The 20,542-nt window shown below is 33.9% G+C and overlaps 1 protein-coding gene across 1 annotated transcript in view; it reads right to left on the reverse strand.

Moving 5' to 3' along the window:
* Positions 1-6,532: 6,532 nt before the first annotated feature.
* Positions 6,533-20,542, reverse strand: part of LOC117688824 (uncharacterized) — a 44,209-nt gene continuing 30,199 nt past the window's right edge. The window contains exons 9-20 of the mRNA XM_034467389.2: positions 18,704-19,844; positions 17,427-18,588; positions 15,742-17,123; positions 14,973-15,648; positions 14,768-14,884; positions 14,370-14,689; positions 13,911-14,018; positions 12,140-12,293; positions 11,820-11,997; positions 8,397-11,200; positions 7,725-8,246; positions 6,533-7,619 (exon numbers count right to left, since the gene is read on the reverse strand). Coding sequence (XP_034323280.2) covers positions 7,348-7,619; positions 7,725-8,246; positions 8,397-11,200; positions 11,820-11,997; positions 12,140-12,293; positions 13,911-14,018; positions 14,370-14,689; positions 14,768-14,884; positions 14,973-15,648; positions 15,742-17,123; positions 17,427-18,588; positions 18,704-19,844 — 8,836 coding nt within the window. The 3' untranslated portion in view covers positions 6,533-7,347. The remainder of the gene's footprint in view (positions 7,620-7,724; positions 8,247-8,396; positions 11,201-11,819; positions 11,998-12,139; positions 12,294-13,910; positions 14,019-14,369; positions 14,690-14,767; positions 14,885-14,972; positions 15,649-15,741; positions 17,124-17,426; positions 18,589-18,703; positions 19,845-20,542) is intronic.

The following is a 20,542-nucleotide window of genomic DNA, read 5'->3' on the forward strand; positions in this document are numbered from 1 at the left end:
TGAATATGACGTGCAAGTCCCAAAGATTGGAAAAAGTAAAACAGTTGTACCCCACGTAATTGAAACAAACAAACTTTATCCCGCTCACTCCTCGCTTAGTGGTAACCTATTTGATCATAACATAAATCAAAGGAATTTTCACCGCCAGCAAGTTTATGATTATGTCGATGAAAGCAGAGAAACACCGTTGCCAAGTGCATGGAATAACAATTACATCGGCCTAGGAAATGGGAAGCAAAATGGTCACACGAATTCACACAAGAAAACCTTCTATTCTTTACACTCAGGGATTGATGAAGAGTCTAGTGAAGAATATGAAGACAACATGATCGTAGATGCCATGCTGCCTCATTTAAAAATCGGAAAACCATCAAATAAGAAAACAACTACATTTGTTGATAGACTTAGTCTATTCAGCAGAGATAAAAAGTACTCATCTGATCATGATGACGACAGCACAAGCCATGATATTGAGCGCGAGGAAACTGACAAAGTTCCTGTTGGAATAAAAGGTTTGTTTCACAATAAAAAAATGAAAATACATTCAAGTTCACAAAGCTCCGATTCATCGTCATATTCATCGGAGAAAGTTTCATCTTCATCTGAAGTCGACAACATTAGCAGTGAAGAACAACTTCATTATAAGAGTCGCACTAGGAAAGGTTCAGACAGCAGATTGCATTCGTATAGCAAAGAAGATCATTCATATTCATCAGAGAGTTCACTACCAGATCGAATTACAAGTTTGTTTCACAATAAGAAATCGAGAGTTTATTTGGGATCACACAGCTCCGACTCATCGTCATATTCATCTGAACAACTTTCGTCTTCATCAGAGGAAATTGACAGCATGAGTAGTAGTGAGGAACAATCACATTTTCTGCGTCGTGCCAGAAAGGGATCAAGTTCCCATTCTAGCAGCACAGAATCTCAATCACATTCATCAGAGAGTTCTTTATCTCTCAGCGACGAAATCTCTCCTTCTTACGAAGATTACAGCACTGAACACGCCAAGAAGTATTCGAAAGAAAAATTTTATTGGCCTCATCAGATGAATAGAGGGGGATCTTCTGGAACATCCGAATCTATAAGTGATGAATACAGTTCAGAATCTTTCAGCAATGAAAACTTTTCATCCTCTGATGAAGATAGCTTAAGCAGTAGCAGCGAAGAACACGTTCCAGTTGTAAAAGATGAATCAAGGTTTGTGCATATTCATAAACCAAAAAGCCATGTAAAGCCTTTTAATCATTATTATACATTCTTCAAAACTCGTGATTGGAAAAGATTGGATGAAAACAGATACGTGGAAGAGAGTAGAGCATACCACAGAAAACACTTCGATGATGATGACAATATTAACGAGGTCACAACCCCCCTACCAAAAGTAAATGTGGAACAATTGTATGTTAGTAAAGTAAAACAGGACGTTCCAAAACGTCCTCCGCAACCATTTGTACTGCTCCAAAGAACTGCAATAGTTCGAACGACGCCACCTCCTCCTCCGACACCTTACATTCCAGTACCGACCCAACCACCTCCTCCTCCGACACCTTACATTCCAGTACCAACCCAACCACCTCCTCCTCCGACACCTTACATTCCAGTACCGACCCAACCACCTCAACCTCCGACACCTTACATTCCAGTACCGACCCAACCACCTCCTACCCCGACACCTTACATTCCAGTACCGACCCAACCACCTCCTCCCCCGACACCTTACATTCCAATACAAGTAACCAGACCTCCGCCACCAGCACCTCCTGTTGTCAATAGAATACAAATTTTGAAAACTGTTGTGCCACGATACCAACCACCACCGCCACCACCTCAACCACGGCCGGTACCTAAAATACACATAGTCAGAACTAGATTTACCACGCCTAGACCAATAACAACACCACCACCACCACCGCCTCCACAATTTCGTCCTATACCAAGAGTGCAGCTACTAAGAATTCCTGTGTATCCAACCCCTGCTCCAAGGCCAACACCAATACCTACCCCAAAACCCACACCAAAACCTAACTACTTGCAATGGCTACCAATCATTTATAACAAAATAATGAATTTCAGAAAAGAGAACAAGCCAAAACCTAAACCCGTTCAGCCAAAGAAACCGACATCATATGATATTTTACAAAATGAAATAATGCAGATTGACGTACAGAAGGCTTGGACCAATAGCTATCAAAGTAATGTAAAGAAAGGTTCTTACGCTAAAAGTTCCTACAAAAAGCCAAATACTTATAGCAGTGGATATCAGAATTTGTCATATAAGAAACCAACGTATGGAAGATATGACAATGCATATTTGAAAACTCAACCTCAAAGAAGTTACGGAAAGTATGGTCGGGCATATGCTCAAAATTCATTCCAAAAAACAAGGACTGGCTACGGATACAAAAATAACGAGAGAACTGGTTATTTCAACAGGCTTTACAGAAAGAAATATTCTCCAAAATTATCGAGATTTAATGTACCTTATCAGATATCGAACTCAAACAGACACTATAGATCAAATGCATACGGACAGTTGCATAAACATTCTGGACATTCTGCAAAAGAAGATTGTGATAGAAATGGTGTGCCTAGAAATATACATTTCTCAGCAAACAAAAACATTAATGCATATTCTGGTTCAAGTATGAACCGATTCCATCCGACATTTAACAAATGGAAGTATTAAGTATTGATTTTTAATTAATTGAAACGATTGCCTTTTTTGTCGTGCCCTATATGAATCATTCTGTTTTAAATTGGATTGTTATTTTTTTGTATGTTTATATAGTATATTAAACTTTATTTATTAGTTGATGTCAATTTCTGGGTTTTTTTAATTTTTTAAAATTTCATTATTAAAATGAAAAGTATATTAACACTTTTGGTCTACAAATAACACAGGTCAGGAAAATGAGAGATCGGAATTATCAAGAAGTCCATGCCAAGCTCTCTATTAACCTGTAAACATTTGTGTTATATAATCACAAAAAAAAAATAAACCGCTAAATTTTTGTGATAATTAACATTTAATGTGCTTTTTTAAATGAAACTGAAATTGTATTGGAAAATTAATAACATTAAAGCGTCATGAGAAAGCATCCTTACGTTTGCTACAGCGACCGTAAAATAAAAAGAAGGCATTGTCATCATCGCCTATGAAATAATCTCCAGAAATGGCGTTTTGTTTGTTACCATTACACCTAATATTTTAATTTCATCTGTTATAATAAAGATGATTATCACTTTCAAAGTATTTCTTTTTACAATTAATTATGTATTTTTACGTAGGGTAAGCATTTGACCGTGTACTTGCTACTAAGAAAATCCCCTAATTTACTGCGTTTTACGTCATTAATTTTCATTACCGCGTTATTCTACAAGTTGTCAAGGTCTTGTTTTTCAAAACTACACGTTGGTATTTCAAAAGTATTAGGATCTTTTTGTATGAAAAAATTATTTGTTTTTAAAGAAGAGAACAAACATATGATTGTCTCTCTACTTAGATTAAAATGAGAGAACTATTAGTTAAAATATAAATGTAAAATTACATTGTTAAAAGACGGTCATCTGCATAGGAAGTTTATATTTCAAAAGGCTTCAGTTTCATATTTGAAGCAATAGAGATATACACAACATATTATCAATATACATTCAAGACCACATATATATCAATTGCAATTGTGATTAATATCATCATTAAATAAAGACGAGGGTGGGTGGGGGTGCACGTATATGTACATGGTGCCGTCGGCCTAATAAACAGACTCAACTCTCCTATATATTACATGTAATATTTATATTTTCATTGTCTTTACCTGTGATAACACTACGTGTCCATTTTTTCTGTATCGTTCAATAAATTCAAGACGTATAAATAGGACACAATCGGTGTTTGCTTATCTATATTTTAATATTTAATCGTACAATTGCTGAAAATTATATAAATATTAGTACTAAAGATTCATTCTTTAAATTTTAAGAGTTGATAATTTTGGTTGGGGCATATTGGATTTGATCATACTTTCATTTTAAATACTGAAATCTGATTAGTTTAAACACAGTTTATATTCTGTTATATTATCCTCAGCGTTAGCATAACACTTTAGCAACGAGGTCACACAACGAATTGTTACTTGCGCGTACGGTTTCGGCCCCAAACAGGTACTATTTATATATGATCACGCCCCGACCATAATTATCACCTCATAATACTCAAAGAATGATTCCTTATTCATTAGTTAATATTTCATGTATGAATGATTTGCTATACCTTGAATTAAATGTTTTTAATAAGATTACAACTTTTATATACTTGCATATTCAGCAGTGGAAGAGCTTGATAATTCCCCTCTATCTTATAACACAGATTTATTGAGCGCTCACTAGCACCTTCTCTGCTGAATCGAAGCTACCTCATATTTAATTGTATATGTACAATACAGCGGAGGCAAAGTCGGGAAGCGGCGAGGGGGTGCTTGCATCCTTTTTTGCAATTATCTGTTTAATTATTTTATGTTTGTTCTTATTGTAGATAATTCTTTATTTTTGATTTCAATATAAAATGGTATTCCTTGTTTTATTATTAGATAAGATTCGAATTTGAGAATCGACAGGAAAAATAAGGATTAAAAACGATGATGGCGTCTGTCTGTTCGATCGTCCGTCCGTTCTGTCTCTCTCTCTCTCTCTCTCTCTCTCTCTCTCTGTCTCTCTCACTCTCTCTCTAATAATAATACTATCTTATATTACCTGCAGCATGACGGCGGCCCCCAGTTGGACCAAACATACGAGCTGTCATTCCGTCAGGTGTTGTAATACATTGGAATATAAGACCATGTAATCTTTTATGACCCTTGAATTCTAATTGTTGATGGAATTGTGGTCTGCATGTCGGCCTTACAGACTCCAGCAGTTCACAAGAGGTGCTCCACTGTTGTTGGCGGCTGACTCTATCTCCCCAAGTTTCGTATCTATCTAATTAAAATAAGATCTTTGATCCGCTCCTAATAGATCGCTCCACAAAGTAGCGTGTAGTGATCTATTAGGAGCGGATCAAAGATCTAATTTAAATTAGATTGGTTTCGTATGAGACAGTCAAGTATTCTAGTCTGTGTTTGTGCATTAAATTGATAAGGTCCAAAACTTGTTAAATTATACAATTTATGATATTCCAGAAGTTCAACTTCCAAGCACGTGTTTAAGATCTTGCAATCCATTCATGGGTGTTAATCTACATATAGGTATACATAAAGCCTCTATTCCCGAGCATACAGTTATATTTTTGCGAACAATTTTGATTTATATACCTAAAGCGTCGCACAAAGCACACATAACTTCTTTTATAAATACAAATAAAGTACGGAGTTGCTCATCTTTGAGTTCATCTATCTCTAACTTATGATAAATTGATGATTCATGCATGAAAGAAGTAAGTTATCATTATCACCTTCTAGCGATGCAAGCAACATCAAAGTTTTCGCCATTGTTATTTACAATTGAACTTATAAAACACTAATTGTAATTAGTTTATTAATTTTTAATCAAATCAAATATTTCGTGACATTTTTCTCTACACTTACGATTACACGCTCAGTTTGTTAAACGGGACGCAACATTGGATACGTGTACTTGTAATCTTACTTCTCGCTCCACACGTACGCGTACACGTAAACGGACAAATGCTCAACCTCATTGTTATTTTATATATATATATATATATATATATATATATATATATATATATATATATATATATATATATATATATATATATAGCCAACATGAATTGCCACTGATTATTTATAAACACGATTATAGATCAGTGAAAAGGCACATTGTCACTGAATACACAACATCAAAAATAGCTAAAATGTATTCAGTGACAATGTGCCTTTTCACTGATCTATAATCGTGTTTATAAATAATCAGTGGCAATTCATATTGGCTTTTTCTCTAGTTTTATCTGTAAAGTAAATACATAAACATCACTAATCATATTTATTTTATCATAATATTTTAATCAAAGTACCGAGGAAAACAATTTTACTGATAGCATAATATATTTTTAAAATATTCGTAAAATTTAAAAACGATAAGTATGTTGGTCATGTATTTCCGACGATAGATAAAATTAACGTGTCTTAATTACGATGAAGGTGAAAGATTTCACGGATATAAAATTAAGTTGATTTGTGACATTTCGTGACATCTAATTACATTGTTGAAAAAGTACCCTCATCTACTATATATTCTGGCCGAACCATTATCTAAATTTTTGATTTTTACATAGAACTGATATCAAATTCTATGACCGCTGTTACTTTAAATCAAAGCGCACTAATTCATAATATTGCGATTCGAAATAAAACGGTATTACAGTTGAAGGTTGACTATGCATAAGTCATTGGGAATTGAATCTAGGCGATAAATAATTTTTAAAATCGGATGAATGTTGCTTTTATAAAACATTTAGCAAAATTGATGATATAGAAGACAAATTAAGAAACAATAAAACGGAAGCAACAATATAGCTTTAAACTATATTTAATCATATAAAACAGGCTAACTTAAAGGTTAAACAAAGGCTATAACAACATTGTTTTACTGACTTTGAGATAAACACTAAAAAGGGAAATGATATGTACAAAATAATACTGAGTAATTAATGGATTTATGTATATAACGAACATATGCACACACAAAAAATTCTGGGTACCAGATGAAATTTTATATAAGTACCTATGGTATGTAAAAAAACATACTGGGTAATAAATTAATTGAATGCATATTCAAAAAAGTATTACCATATATGGGACGGAAGAGAGATTACCATGAGCTTCACTAATTTCTTTATAAATATCTAAATATATACTTTTCGAGAATGTAACTTTTCAACGATGTAATTTGCAATTTTAAAAAAATTCATGCAATATTTTTCGAAATTCGCTGTTTTAAGAAAATATGTCTCGTTGTAAAAAAATAAATTCATTAATCATTCACGCTCAGATAATTAGATCGAAACTATACATGCACTTGGAAATGGTTACATGATTTAAAATGTAAGCTATTATAATAAAATGTAGCATATAGTTACTTTATTATTCGCAATTATAACTTACTTAAAAAAATGAATTAATGCAATCTTTTTATTGGAATTGTTGGTTTGTGAAAATATATCTCTTGATTATAAGATAAATTCATTATATTACTTTATTCACCTTTATTTAATAAGATGTGTCGAAATTAAAAAAAAAATTAATGTTAAAAGTTGTACGTGGGGATTTTCTTTTTTGGTACCTTATGACAAAGTCTCCATACAGTATACATTAGATGCTTTCTTAGTTAGAAGTTGTTTATATTGATCAACTCACGGTAAGTTGATTCAGAACCAGTTGCATATTTCGCAGTTATTACGGCATACACTTGTTTTGGTTTAGTCGATAACAAATACTCAGTGTTACTTGTTTTAAAATTTTGAAGAAGATCTGAGAATCCAAAATCAGATCCAAGGTAAACAATGTAATAAGGTTCCATTTCAGTGGTCAAGCTGAATACATCTGTCCACGTTACTAAAACGTTTCCATTGATTGTTTCATTAGCGAAACAAGAGTTTCCTAAAAATAAATAAATGTAAAACTTTAAAATGGAGTATAAAAACATGTACTTAAATTGCTTCATGAATATCTCAAGGACTACATGTAATTGATACTGAAACTTACCGGTTTGTACAGGAACAACGTTTATAACAGATATTGAACCATTTATGGGGTCACTAGTTCTCCCTCCAACGTTAGTCCCTGATACAAGAACCGTATAGTTCCTGGTCGTGGCGAGCAATATTTCGTCGGCTGAGAAGTAATTGTGTCTACCTATGCTTTGCCAATCATAAACCACTAAGTTGTCGGACTTTATACAGACACTATATTTTGATATTCCTGAAATGTCACTAAATACAGGCCAGTGGAAATAAAGTGTCGTAGAAATCTGTTGAACGTTCACTGAGTTTTGAACTTTGACACTGTTTACAACAAAATGTACATCTTTAGAAAGTGGTAGAGGAGAATCAAATGAGACAACCACGGGTAAATTCCTGTTCACTACTGTTTGCAAACCAACTCTGTTAAAACATTGCACCGAAGGAAATACGATTGACCCATGTGGAATACTTAACCTCGATTGACAAGAAAATAAATCCCTAGACATTTCCCAATTTTTGAGATTTTGTGAGGCTACCTCATTCCCTAAAAGGTAAAAAGATTGAATTACAAAATATTAAAACATTTGAAAAATGATGAGAATTAATCGTGCATTTTAAAATTGTTCATTCGTTTCGTAAATTGGGATAAATTAGATGTCTTTCATATATAATTTGCTTTTTATTTATTATTTACCAAAGGCACATTGGCAGTATGCAACTTCACTTTCGGTTTCATCTAATTTCCAGTCAACGGTTATCAAAGTCAAAGTATCGCCATTTTCGTCAACATAACTGACAGAAACATTCTTAATATGTAAATTTGGTGGTGTGTGATCCCATACAATTGCATTGGAATAAAAATACTTTTTAAAGCCTGCATTATTTTCGGCCATGGCGGATATATGCAAAGTTGTTCCGTGTGAAATTGGCATAAACACTTTGTGAATTGTAAATGGAGAGGTTGCTTTTATTGTTTTGAGCTGTCGTCCCCTCGTGTGAGTTCCAAAATACATCTCTACATGTCGTATGTCACTTTCTTTATCCATAACATTTGCGGCAATCGTCAAAAAGTTTGGAGAGATTTGTCGAACAACCAATGCTTCAATATCACTAATCTCTGAAACTTTACATTCCAACATAGTAATTCTTAATGATAAGCTCTGGTTTTGTGGAGAATTAACGTAGACACCTATGCCTGATGTTGATGTTTTCGACATAAATGATATTTCAGAGGATTGTTCGTTTAAAGCCACCTCATATAGATTTCCGTCAATATCTATTACCATATCGTGTATATCTATATCTAATTCTCCATCAATTACAACTTTATACAGTGTAGAGTGATTCAATCGAAAAACATCTTTTATCACTTGTTTTTGATTTGTTAAAATTTTTGTCGTTACGTTTGAGTGTTCCAAAAACGTTTTGCAGAATATTCCTTCCGGCATGGTCTTATCAACAGTCATGGCTTCAGATCTAGAAATATTACTGATGTGTCCTGCCATATCAACTGCTTTCACATTTATGAAGTAGCTCATCCCATGAATGAGTAAAAGATCCGTTATAGTGTATTTGTTTAAAAACCCTACATTGAGGTCTTGTACAATATCATTTTGGTCAGCATCTATAACTGAAAGAATGTAATGATCTATAGATGATTCAAAATCAGTAAACCCTTCCCAGGAGGCACTTATCGCTGACGTTTCCTTAAGCCACCTTTCATTATGAAAAAATTTAGTTGTAAACACAATTCCAGAGTCCGGAGGGGTAGAGTCAATAGTGATACCGTCTGAAGTAAGTTTAGTGGACTGACCAACAAAATTAACAGCTTCAACCGAAGAATAATATTTTACTCCTGGCTCTAGATCAGGAAAATTCCAAGAAAAATTTGTTGCCAGTCCTACACTTTGAATTCCAGAGATTTCATGTCCTCCGGGAGACACACCAATCATCATTATGAATTCTTTTATTCCTGACTGTTCATCAGCAAAAACGCCTTTCCAACATGTTTTTAAGGCTTTATTATTTGCAAATTCCTTGTCACGTATACACGCTGCGTCTGAATCAATTATAAACCTTCCCCTACGAATGCTTGGCCGTGTTGTGTCGATTATAATTGGTTTTGATTGTGTTAAAATATATTCATTTTCCGTAACCCAAGTCCTTAGGTATGCAACATACTGTCGTCCGTTTAGAAGTTGTCTCTTTTTTGGTAAGCAGTGGACAACGCGAGTTTGTAAGCTGATATCACGCCAAATTTGCTCGATTGTGGTATCAAATATTCCATAACCATAAGGCATATGATTTAAACCAATGCTCCATTCGTACCTTAATACAGTTATATTTTGCGAATGCCATTCAACACCCAAACAGCGAGTTGAAGATGTCCAGTCATCAGAAGGTGATCCCAAGATACGTAATGCTATTTTAGAGTTGACCGACATCTGTGAATTGTTTGATTTTGTGCATTCGTGTGTATTTTGAATATGATTGCATTTTCCACCAAGTATTGTGCATGTGCATTCATTCGTACAATAAGATACACTACACGAATGTCTTTCAACTATAAGGTTACCGCCAGTGTTGTTTTGATCATTGGAAACTGCGATAAAAGTTAGTCTCCTTATTGTTCCGTTCAAACTCGCCTTATTTCTTGCCCATATAGAAAAAACAATTTTGTCTCCAGATTTAATCAATTCCGAAATGTTGAAGACACCAGTCTGTATTGACTTTTCATCGCCATTGTGTACTACATTGACTATACCCCTACTGATATCCATGCCATTGTGGGTTTTCCCAATAGTTATGAAATACGAACTGATTCCAGATTCGGGATCATCATAACTTTTCCACTTTAATATTATTGTAGAGTTTGCATTTGACCACGTTCCTCCATCAAGCACATGTCCATGTATTGGCGGTGTTCCATCAAACACAACGGTTTCACTTTTGATCGACTCGCACAATCCGGCCATGTTACAGGAAGTTACAACAACATAATAACTGTCCCCGTCCTTTAACCACTCCTTCGAACTAAGGGACCTTACAAACATGTCCTTACTGTTTACAACTATGTTATCGATTTCAGAATGAGCTCCGTCTTGAAGCCTTAGGGAAAGCAGAGTCATCTTAATCGGACTTTCTTTATCATCAAATCCCCACTCAACTCGTACAACAGATGAATCATATATTGATGAAGCATCTTCACTGCTGATGAATCTCGGTAATTTAGTAACTGTAGGTGGAGTATCATCCACTCTAAAACTGTGAGAAGTTTGTCGCGTTGAAAGGCCAACCCTATTCGTGGCTTTTACGGCGGCGTATAAGTCTTGGTTAGTTGGTAAAGCTAAGTTCAACAACAAAGCAGTCTGTTCTAGTCGGACATTTTTCCACCGCAGTATGTTGCAATTAAGTTTACTAGTCCCAACACAAATCTCATAATGCACTATTCCAGATTGAATGTCGGCAAAATTTCCCCATTCCAGAGACAAGGATGATCTATGTAAATTATGACAATAGAATATTCAAACATTCATGTTGATAAACAATTTTTTTAATATGTTTATGAGGGAAATACGTTTTGAAATTTATTAAAAATAAATGATATGTAAATTCAAAATGAAAAGCGTGAGTTACGATAAAGCGTTTCATTTTAAATTATTGTTTTAGGAACTTTTTAAAAAGAGTATGTTTTTTAAAATTTTCAAAAATTGTAATTTAACGGTAACTAATGAGAGAACTTTTTTTTTAAACAAACTAAAAAATTATTTCGAGTTATTATTTAATTTAGAAATATGGGTTATTCTATAAAAATTGCGATTACGCAAAGCACTGTACTAGGAAATTGCAGATGCTGTTTTTTACATAAGCTAATTAATGAAATGTAATATCAGCTTTATCAATCTTTACGATTTCCGTTACTTCTAATAGTTTATTCAAACACGTTACACACAATGTAATGTATTGTATAACGTCATAGTAACAAAGACAACCCCTAACATAAACTTCAGGCCTTGAGTGGTATGATAATAAACTAGTTATTGCTTATCATTTTTAACTAGCTACCAATCTTTCATTGTTTTCTTTTGTTTTCTCCATTTCTAAAATCGAATCTCACCTTTGTGGGATGTATTTGACATTTTCGGCTCCAATAGAAACGAAGCCCGGAACAGGGGGAGAAGAGTCAATAACAATTCCATTGGAAGAAGTCTGGCTACACAATCCAGCCATGTTACAACCTTCCACTGTCGAGAAATATCGTTTTCCCGGGATAAAAGACAATGTCCATGTCCACTCTAAAAATCGCGATTTGAACGGATGTAAACATTTTTAGTTAAACAAAAAGGAGTATAAAATGGTGTATCAACCTTGCTATTCTATTATATAAAGGACCATTTGTCATTTTGACAGTTTTTCATCTATGTTAAATTCGTTTACCTTGTTTTTTACCGATATAGATAAAATTATGTATATCTAATAGACCAACTCCGGAGCCAAGACCGATTCTGTAGTAGTCTATTGGTGAATGCTTGTCTACAAATTCCGTCCAATGAATATGTACTGTTGAATCGGTTGTGTAATCTTCGTCTCTCTGTTTCATGAAATTCAAAAACTAAATATAAGGAGACTAATTTTCCAGTTATGTATCAAATAATTTGTTATCTTTCAGTAGTAAATGTATACATAAAAGTTCTTCATAAATCTTTGTTTTAAAACATAATAATTTGTCTTTAGATAAGACACCTTCAGTGAATACTTAATAAAATGTAAAAGTACTAGCAGGTTTGATAAATTGTCATTATATGTTTAAATAAAATTAGTTTTATGAATTCATCATAATAATTTTATGATATCATCCAGTAAACAAAATTCTGTTTGATTTGTTTTGATAAAGCTTCGTAACAATTTTATTTTTTTCCGGCCAAATTATACAATACCTGCATCGTTATTTTGTACAAAATAGAACCTTTTTAACAAGGCCTTGGACTTTCCGTAGGACGTAGCTACCATTTCTTGCGTCAACACATGTTAAAAATTACGCTGGATTCAAGTGAAATATGCACCGATTGCGTAGTCTTAGCTCAAAAGCCAGACAAATCGTGTTGATTTCAATGAGCTTTCACTGAGTGGGCAGCAATGAAATAGACAGGCATACGTCACATTGCTGTTTGACACAACTACCCAAAGTCCAAGCTCCTGTTATAATGTTTCTAAACGATAGGATAGGATTTACAGAATACACGCACGATACGATAGGATTGATAAACAAAAGGCAAGCATTATTTATTGATATTTTATACAGACAATTCAATCTGTTACTTTGTTCCTAAGAATTTCGATTGTACATTTAATAATCGTTTATTTCTTACAGATTTGATTAATTTTGTTTTTTTAAATGTATTTAGTCTTAGGAAATGGAATACGTATAACATAATTTTTTTTAAATTGATAGAATGCTGGATAGAGATAGCTCTTAATAAGGCATGATACGATTGACACGTTGGGATAAACGGAAAACCGATAGGATTAATGCACGATGAAAGATGTTCATGCTCAATTAAACACTATTATTACACTTTTGGATAGGATTGTAAAATAACTTTGCGGGTATCGTATTTAAAAATCTTTTGATAATTAGTGGTCATACAAGGGCCATTCATAAAATATTGAAACGTTGGCATAAGAAAAAATATGTAATTTTTCTTGTATGTTATTAACAGTCCATTAGTATGATTGCTCAAATTTTAACCATATGCATGAAGTCTTCAAATTAAGCTTTGAAATGCGCTTCTGTGTTTATATGTTGGCATAATTTTTTTATATGGTAGAAATACTGAAATGACGAGGAATATTTTTGAAGCATCAGAAATAAAAATTCTCAAAAGGTACTGCTATTATTGTTACTTAAACACCAAGCAGATCTGTTTGTTCGTATGTAAAGCTATCTGTATGTCTGTACAGTTTCAAGCCTCATATAGCTGTAGCATATTATTTGGAATCCGACGCTATAAGCCATTCATTACATACAGACTATTTTGTAGACCGTTCTGCTGCGAGGAAATGCACAAGTTTTTCGACTGATTATCAAAATTTTAAGAAATTAGCGTTAAATCTGATAAAAACTATTAGCTCTTAATTTCTTACGATCAAGCTTAAAAAATATATCCTGATATGTGATTTATAAACAATTTGTTTGAAATGAAATTACCTGATTGTGAGCATGCCCCTCTCTTACGACGCCTTTTTCTGGTGGTGAACTATCGAAAATAAATGGGTTAGAAAACCCAGACGTAGATAAACCAGCATAATTCCACACCTGCAAAAAAGCGTAGCATGAATTCAATGATTACTGTAAATTCCTAATTAAACGCGAGGAATAATATCCGCGTAAAATCGCAAAAACCACATCCACGAATTTTAATATCTCGCTTTTTTTTTTATATATGTAAACTACATGAAATTATGATAAAAATTCGGCATTCGCGATTATATGTTTATGCGATTTGATGAAAAACGGTAGAATCGCGGAATTAAGTAATCGCGTAAAGTAAGAAATTTAAAAAAAAATACTTTAATGTTTAGCAATATCTATATCATTGTATAAAATTAATTTAATTTAAAAAACTATGCTGCTTTTGAAACGACTGGATAAAAAATGAATTCTTACCACAACTATGATGTAATATACATGACCGTCAAATAAAATATTATGTGCTGGTACTTCAATTGGTGTATTCGTGTAGTGATGGTCAAACAACGGAAATACGTCAGCCGACTCTTTTGTGCTTCCTACTCCGATCTCAAACTTTTCAATGCCACTTTCATGATCAAGAAAACCAATACATTGAACTAAAAGTCTACTTGGTTTTACATAGGATTTATGATTAAGGTAATAACCAACGTAAACATCTCCATGGGTCGGTGGCGTTTTATCAAAAATATATGGTTTTGACGATCCAGTCATGAAATTGCCAGCATGGTCGTGAGCTAAAATGGGAGAAGTCATTAAAAAGTTGTTTGGCTAGTGTTTACATTACAGATCTATTTAATTTATCGTAAACTTACCTTTAACGGAAAAGTAATAAGAGGTCCCTCCAACCAAAGATGTGTTTGAAATTGATATTGCCGATAACAATCCAACGTTCTGAATTGTTAATACGTCACCAGTTTCCTTCTTGGTACCTTTAAGAAATTAAAAACACATTAACATTTAAGTTGAATAAACAAACTCTTTGATATCACTTTTGCTTACCAAAAACAAAATATTTACCAATTGCAATTTCGTAGAATTGAATGCTTGATGGATATCCCAGATTTCTGAATTTGTTATCGTCGGTAAACCCATGCCAGTGTATATCAAGTCGAGAATCATCTGTTATGTATCCGTTCTTTTTTGTTTTAATATATACTTCTCCCTTTGAGGGTGGATCCCGATCAATTATGAAGCCATTGCTGCACTGACTGCTACTTACATTAGATGTAATGTTGACACAAATGTAATACATAGTATTATATTCCATGGGTAATTTGGACGAAAATTTCACTAGGCCACCTGTTTCTCTCTTTAATTCTAAACACGAGTCGTCCTCCTCACATCGCATAGGAACACGGGCAGATTTGGAGATACACCAAACATTTATCGTTTTCCCTACACCGATAATAAAGGCACCTGGTCGGAAAAACTGTGCTCTATAATTTATTTCGTTGGTGTGCAATTCTTTTAGCTTGTTTCCGATATTTCTGGTATATTTATAAGCATCCAAGGCAGAAAAAAATTCCGACCGGGCATCCAGGTCATATACAACCCCTTTGTTATAATAGTTCGGATCCTGTATAACGTTGATAAAAGTACACGTCTTAGATACTTTTCCTGACCTACAGTAACCTTCCAAACAGGCACGCAAGGCTCGATGTGGATGACCAGGCATGATTATACATGTTCTTATCTAAAATTGCAAAGAAAATCAACAGAAAATATTTCTAAAAATTGATAAAAGTGGAAAATAAAATTAAGTATCAACATAATTAACATTTAATACTTCTCCTGTGTTGTTGACATGTATTTTGTAGTCAGTCAATTGTATCGATCCATCTGTGTCGCCATCGGTAAATATCTCCCATCTATAAAACTTTGCAAAGGTATCCAAAGGATATGAACAACGAAATTCTTGGAAGTGCAATTGAATATCAACACATTCTTCGCTATCTGAATCGAGCTCAGCTGAAAAGCTTCCAAACTCTGGGTCATTCGATTCAAGATAAAACCCGTCTGAATATCCACCAGGAATACATTTGCTCCGGAAGCATACACGAAGCAAAATTTTGTAATATCCCTCTGTAAGAATATTATGCACTTCCGTGAACATATAATGTTTTTGTTTTCCAACGCGTTTTGAAATAACCGAATTACATACTCCGTTCATTGAACTTCCACATGACATTAACGATAGTTCGTAATGGCTTATATGATGGTCCAAAGTTGAATTTATAAATATATTGGCACCAATATCTGTAAACTGATCTTGTATATCCACGTCTTCCTCACATCTGAATAAGTCAACAACGTTAGATTTTAAGTCTGTTAAACTGACAGAAATAGTAAACACTGGCAAATGACTAAGTGGCATAAAAGCGAATGAATTGTACGATTTTGAAATGATGGAAGCCTCCTCTCCTTTTATTGAAATTATATCAGCTGATGCATTTACAAATGCCGTATAGACAGATCCAATAACGAGAGGCAATGATGTGTTTAGGATAAAATTTGTGCCACTTAGAACAAGATTTTCTTGCAAGACCAGATTTGTTGATGTACACCCTGGACCATCATTAATTTTGAGGAAATTGTCGAAATCTTTTTTGTTTATTTTTACAAAGCCATCACTTGATAAAGTAATACTTCCTCCGGAACTAGACGCTTTTAATAAGACAAAATATTTCTGATATGGTTTTAACTTTGAAGTGTTTTCACAAAAATATGCACCATTGTTGAAGAATGACCCATTTACATGATGCAATGATATTACATCATCAGATGCTTTACTAAGTCCAACTCCTAGCTCATAAATAAGAGATTCCAAGTGATGTATGCCTTTCAAGTATACACAGAAGGAATCCAAAGTAAAAGAAGCATCAATATCCTCTACATAAGCATCTTCCTCACTTGTAACAACATCAACATCATATACCATTCCTCGAGTTGGAAGAAAAGGAGAAGGAAGAATAATATTCTGAGAGAGGATCTCGCAGAAATGTCCTGCATCGTTGTAGGCGTGAAACTCAACTTGATAAACCCGCCCACTTCCCATATCGATATGCTGGATCTCAGATAAGAAGAACGTGACGCAATTACGTCCATTAGAGCATAAACTATGGTTTGTCCATTTTGCAAAGTCGGTCCTCACCATTGAACCTTTGGAAACTGAAAGAGTATATTTCAATTAAAAAATCATTTAATTTTCACAATTTTAGCATTAGTCAATTAAAGTTTTTTGAGTCCATCTTTGGTAAAGAGTATAAATTTGTCATATTTTTAAAATATATCATATCAGTTTGGGGTGGATTTTGATAACTGAAAAAGGTTATTCGAAATATAGAATACAAAACGATACTATTCATATATTTTTTTATTTTGTTTTAATGTTAACGGATGGTGACTAAGAAGAAAAAATCATAAAATAGCATAATAAGGACCTGACTGGTACAAATTGTATGTAAAATTTACCAAGCCTGTAGTAGATTGTCTTTAGGTTTCCAATTTGTTGATTATCTTCAAAGTCGTCAGTAGACCAAGATACGATTACCAAGTCTTTTGTTAAATCTGTTGTTGGTTTATTGAGACATAATGGCGGAGTTTCGTCAACAATAATTGGCCCAATTGCTACAGCCGTCTCTTTTTTAGCTTTATTAACGGCTTTGATGAAAACAAATACAATGCCATTTCCACCTAATCCAGAATGTCGAAGACGATAGAACGTATTGTGGTGAGTTTTGGAATATCCGGAAATATCAGGCGATAAAATAGAAGATTGTGAAGAACCAATTCCAATAAAAACTTCTTGAATTTGACTTTCAATATCACTTATATTCCATGAAATATCCAACAAATCGTTTCCAATATAAAGATACTCATTTGTGAAGGCAGGCAACAAACAGACGTCTTTAGTAGTTTTACTTTTAATTGGGTTTTCTGGTAGGACATTTATCAGTAGGTCGTTTGAACTGCATGTACTATTGCATGCTACTTTTGTCTTTATTAAATCCTCGTTCACATACCAAAATGAACCATCTGCACAACCAATGGACGGGTTTATTCTTAGATTTTTAATCGAAACATTTGAAATAATTGGTGGAGTTCTGTCCACAAGTATACCGTCGCTACATCCTACTTTGGAGGGTTCCATAGCGTTATTGAAAGCAATTACTGACGAATACATTTTTTCCTCTGATGATATTAACACATGCATACTCAATTCCTCTGTGTCATAGTACTCAAAGTTTGAACTATTGGGGTGCCATAACTCCTCTAAGCTCAGACAAGAATTTGAAAGTCCTAGTCGATAAAATTTTATACCACTCTCATGGTCTATAAATCCTCTCCAATAAATTGTAATGTTTGGTTCGGAAATATAATCGATATCAGAGGAACCTTGACTCCCTTCTCGAACAACACCTGTTTCTGGGGCCGACTCGTCAACAAGAATGGTAACACTTTCTGTAGTTCGTAGTGCAGCATGATTTACTACCTCTAACTCGATCATGTATTTTCTATGATGTTCTCCAATATGCGTGTCATTTACAACCAGGGAATTCATGACAAGAGTGTAATTCATTAATTGGCACTCCCCTATTGAGGGACAATAGCAGTGTTTACTGATGGCACAATTCTATGAAAAAATGGGAATCGCATTATTACGGATAAAACGTGATGTATCTTTTTTCAAATAATTACTTACAGTAAAAGAAATCACTATAAAACGAGAACTGGTTCTAAATACTTACTGCAATGGAATATACGCCAAGAGCCCCATTTCCAAAAACAGTACTGTCCTCTTCATTTCGTATGGACCAATGCACCCTGACTAACCCACTGTGAACATCAAATGCCTTGAATTGTAATGTCATAGCAGATAGGTCTTTCATATTATGAACAAATATTTCTCTAGTACCGTCACGTATTAACCACGCATTGCTAATTTCTGGTGGGGAGGAATCAATGTGATGAACAACACTTTCCTTAATTTCATGACCAATAATGTCATTGGCGCTAATTCTAAAAGTGATCGTGTTCCCATCATTTACACCAGAAACTGGGACACAAATATTTTCCTCGGGAAAATTTGGTGTTAACTGGTCACTAACCATATCTACCAGATCTTTTTGTATCGTATAACGAAAGCTGGTAATGCCGTGAATATTTGCTGTTCCCGTCACTGGGAATTTTCCTGTTGTCTGTTCATACACCCTAGTAAAATGGTTGTGTACGCCAGCATCAATGGGACTGAGAGGATTGTAATGCACAAATTTATCATTATAATATCTGTTGGTCCAGTTATAGCATAAGCTGCCGTGGTCAGTTTGCCAGCGAAAATTTGTTTTTTCAGATGCTGATGTTACACGCAAGTCAAAATGTTTGTGTATTTTCATTTGAGATGATGCGTCATATAGAACAAATCTTCGAGCCTGTCTTGGGTTAAGAGCGACGTCCACTACTTCTACTACAACGCCATAGAGAATAGGGTCATCTGTATGTGTAATGTTTATAACAAAATGACTGCAATTGTGGCAAACAGTCTTAGGGATGTTCGAGTTCTGTTTCATTTTAAGGATACCATTGCTATATTCCATTTCATGAAGAGTTATTTCCAAATGACTTATTCCTGAAGCAAATATTGAAGATGTTCCATCAATATCTACATCTGACCAACCAGTAAATGACACTGATAAAGTTGAAGCATTGGTTATATCAACAGAAAGTTGAAGTGGAGAATAGGTGCATGTCCCCAAGTCTGAACAATGACGCGGAGCTTGGTCGTCATAGAAGTAACAAAGGGTCCTCTGGGCTGATGATCTTCCATAGTGATAGGTCTTTGACTCGAACATTACATTTCCGCCAACTTCTGCATCATACTTCAAACACAACCTATTTTGAATTACATTTGCTTGGATAAAATAGATTAAAAAATGACTATCATATTAAGGATAATCTTTACTCAGAATTAAAAAACCCCACTGAGGATAATGTAAAACCATTCATTGTTTGTTAAGGACCTTTGGGTGTAGTGTTATTTTTCTCTTTCAAAAAGTATGTCATTGACCTATTTTCTGAGTTAATGCCCATTGAACATTTTTCTAAAAATTAAAAAAAAATTAATAATTTGCGCACCACTTTGTATGACTTCATTTATAAATGATGGTTAAAATAATGTGTCAATTATGCTTTTGTTTTTTGACAATCATTTAATGTTAAATACTGACTTTTAGTCACATATTCTACGGATAATATATCAATTTTTTGTTGATATTAGTGAACTTTGACATTCACTTTTAATGTCATGAAAAACATAAATCGATTAAAAATGTAACTATTTACGAGATTACGTTTCAAATATTTCGGCAACAAATTCGAATAATTAGGTCACCTGAGTCACCTAGATTATCTAGATTATATGTTTATCTAAGAACTATGATACTTAGGTGACCATCAAGGTCTGTTGTTGACCTCTTGTTACTTTCCAAAAGTAAACAAAACAGCTTTGCATCAATTTATAAATAAATGCAGAATTTGTTAAGATTTTAACGTATTTTCTAAATGCGGGTGAGAAATGTGAAATCATTGTC

This window comes from Magallana gigas, chromosome 6 (genome assembly GCF_963853765.1).
Source record: "Magallana gigas chromosome 6, xbMagGiga1.1, whole genome shotgun sequence".
NCBI lineage: Eukaryota > Metazoa > Mollusca > Bivalvia > Ostreida > Ostreidae > Magallana > Magallana gigas.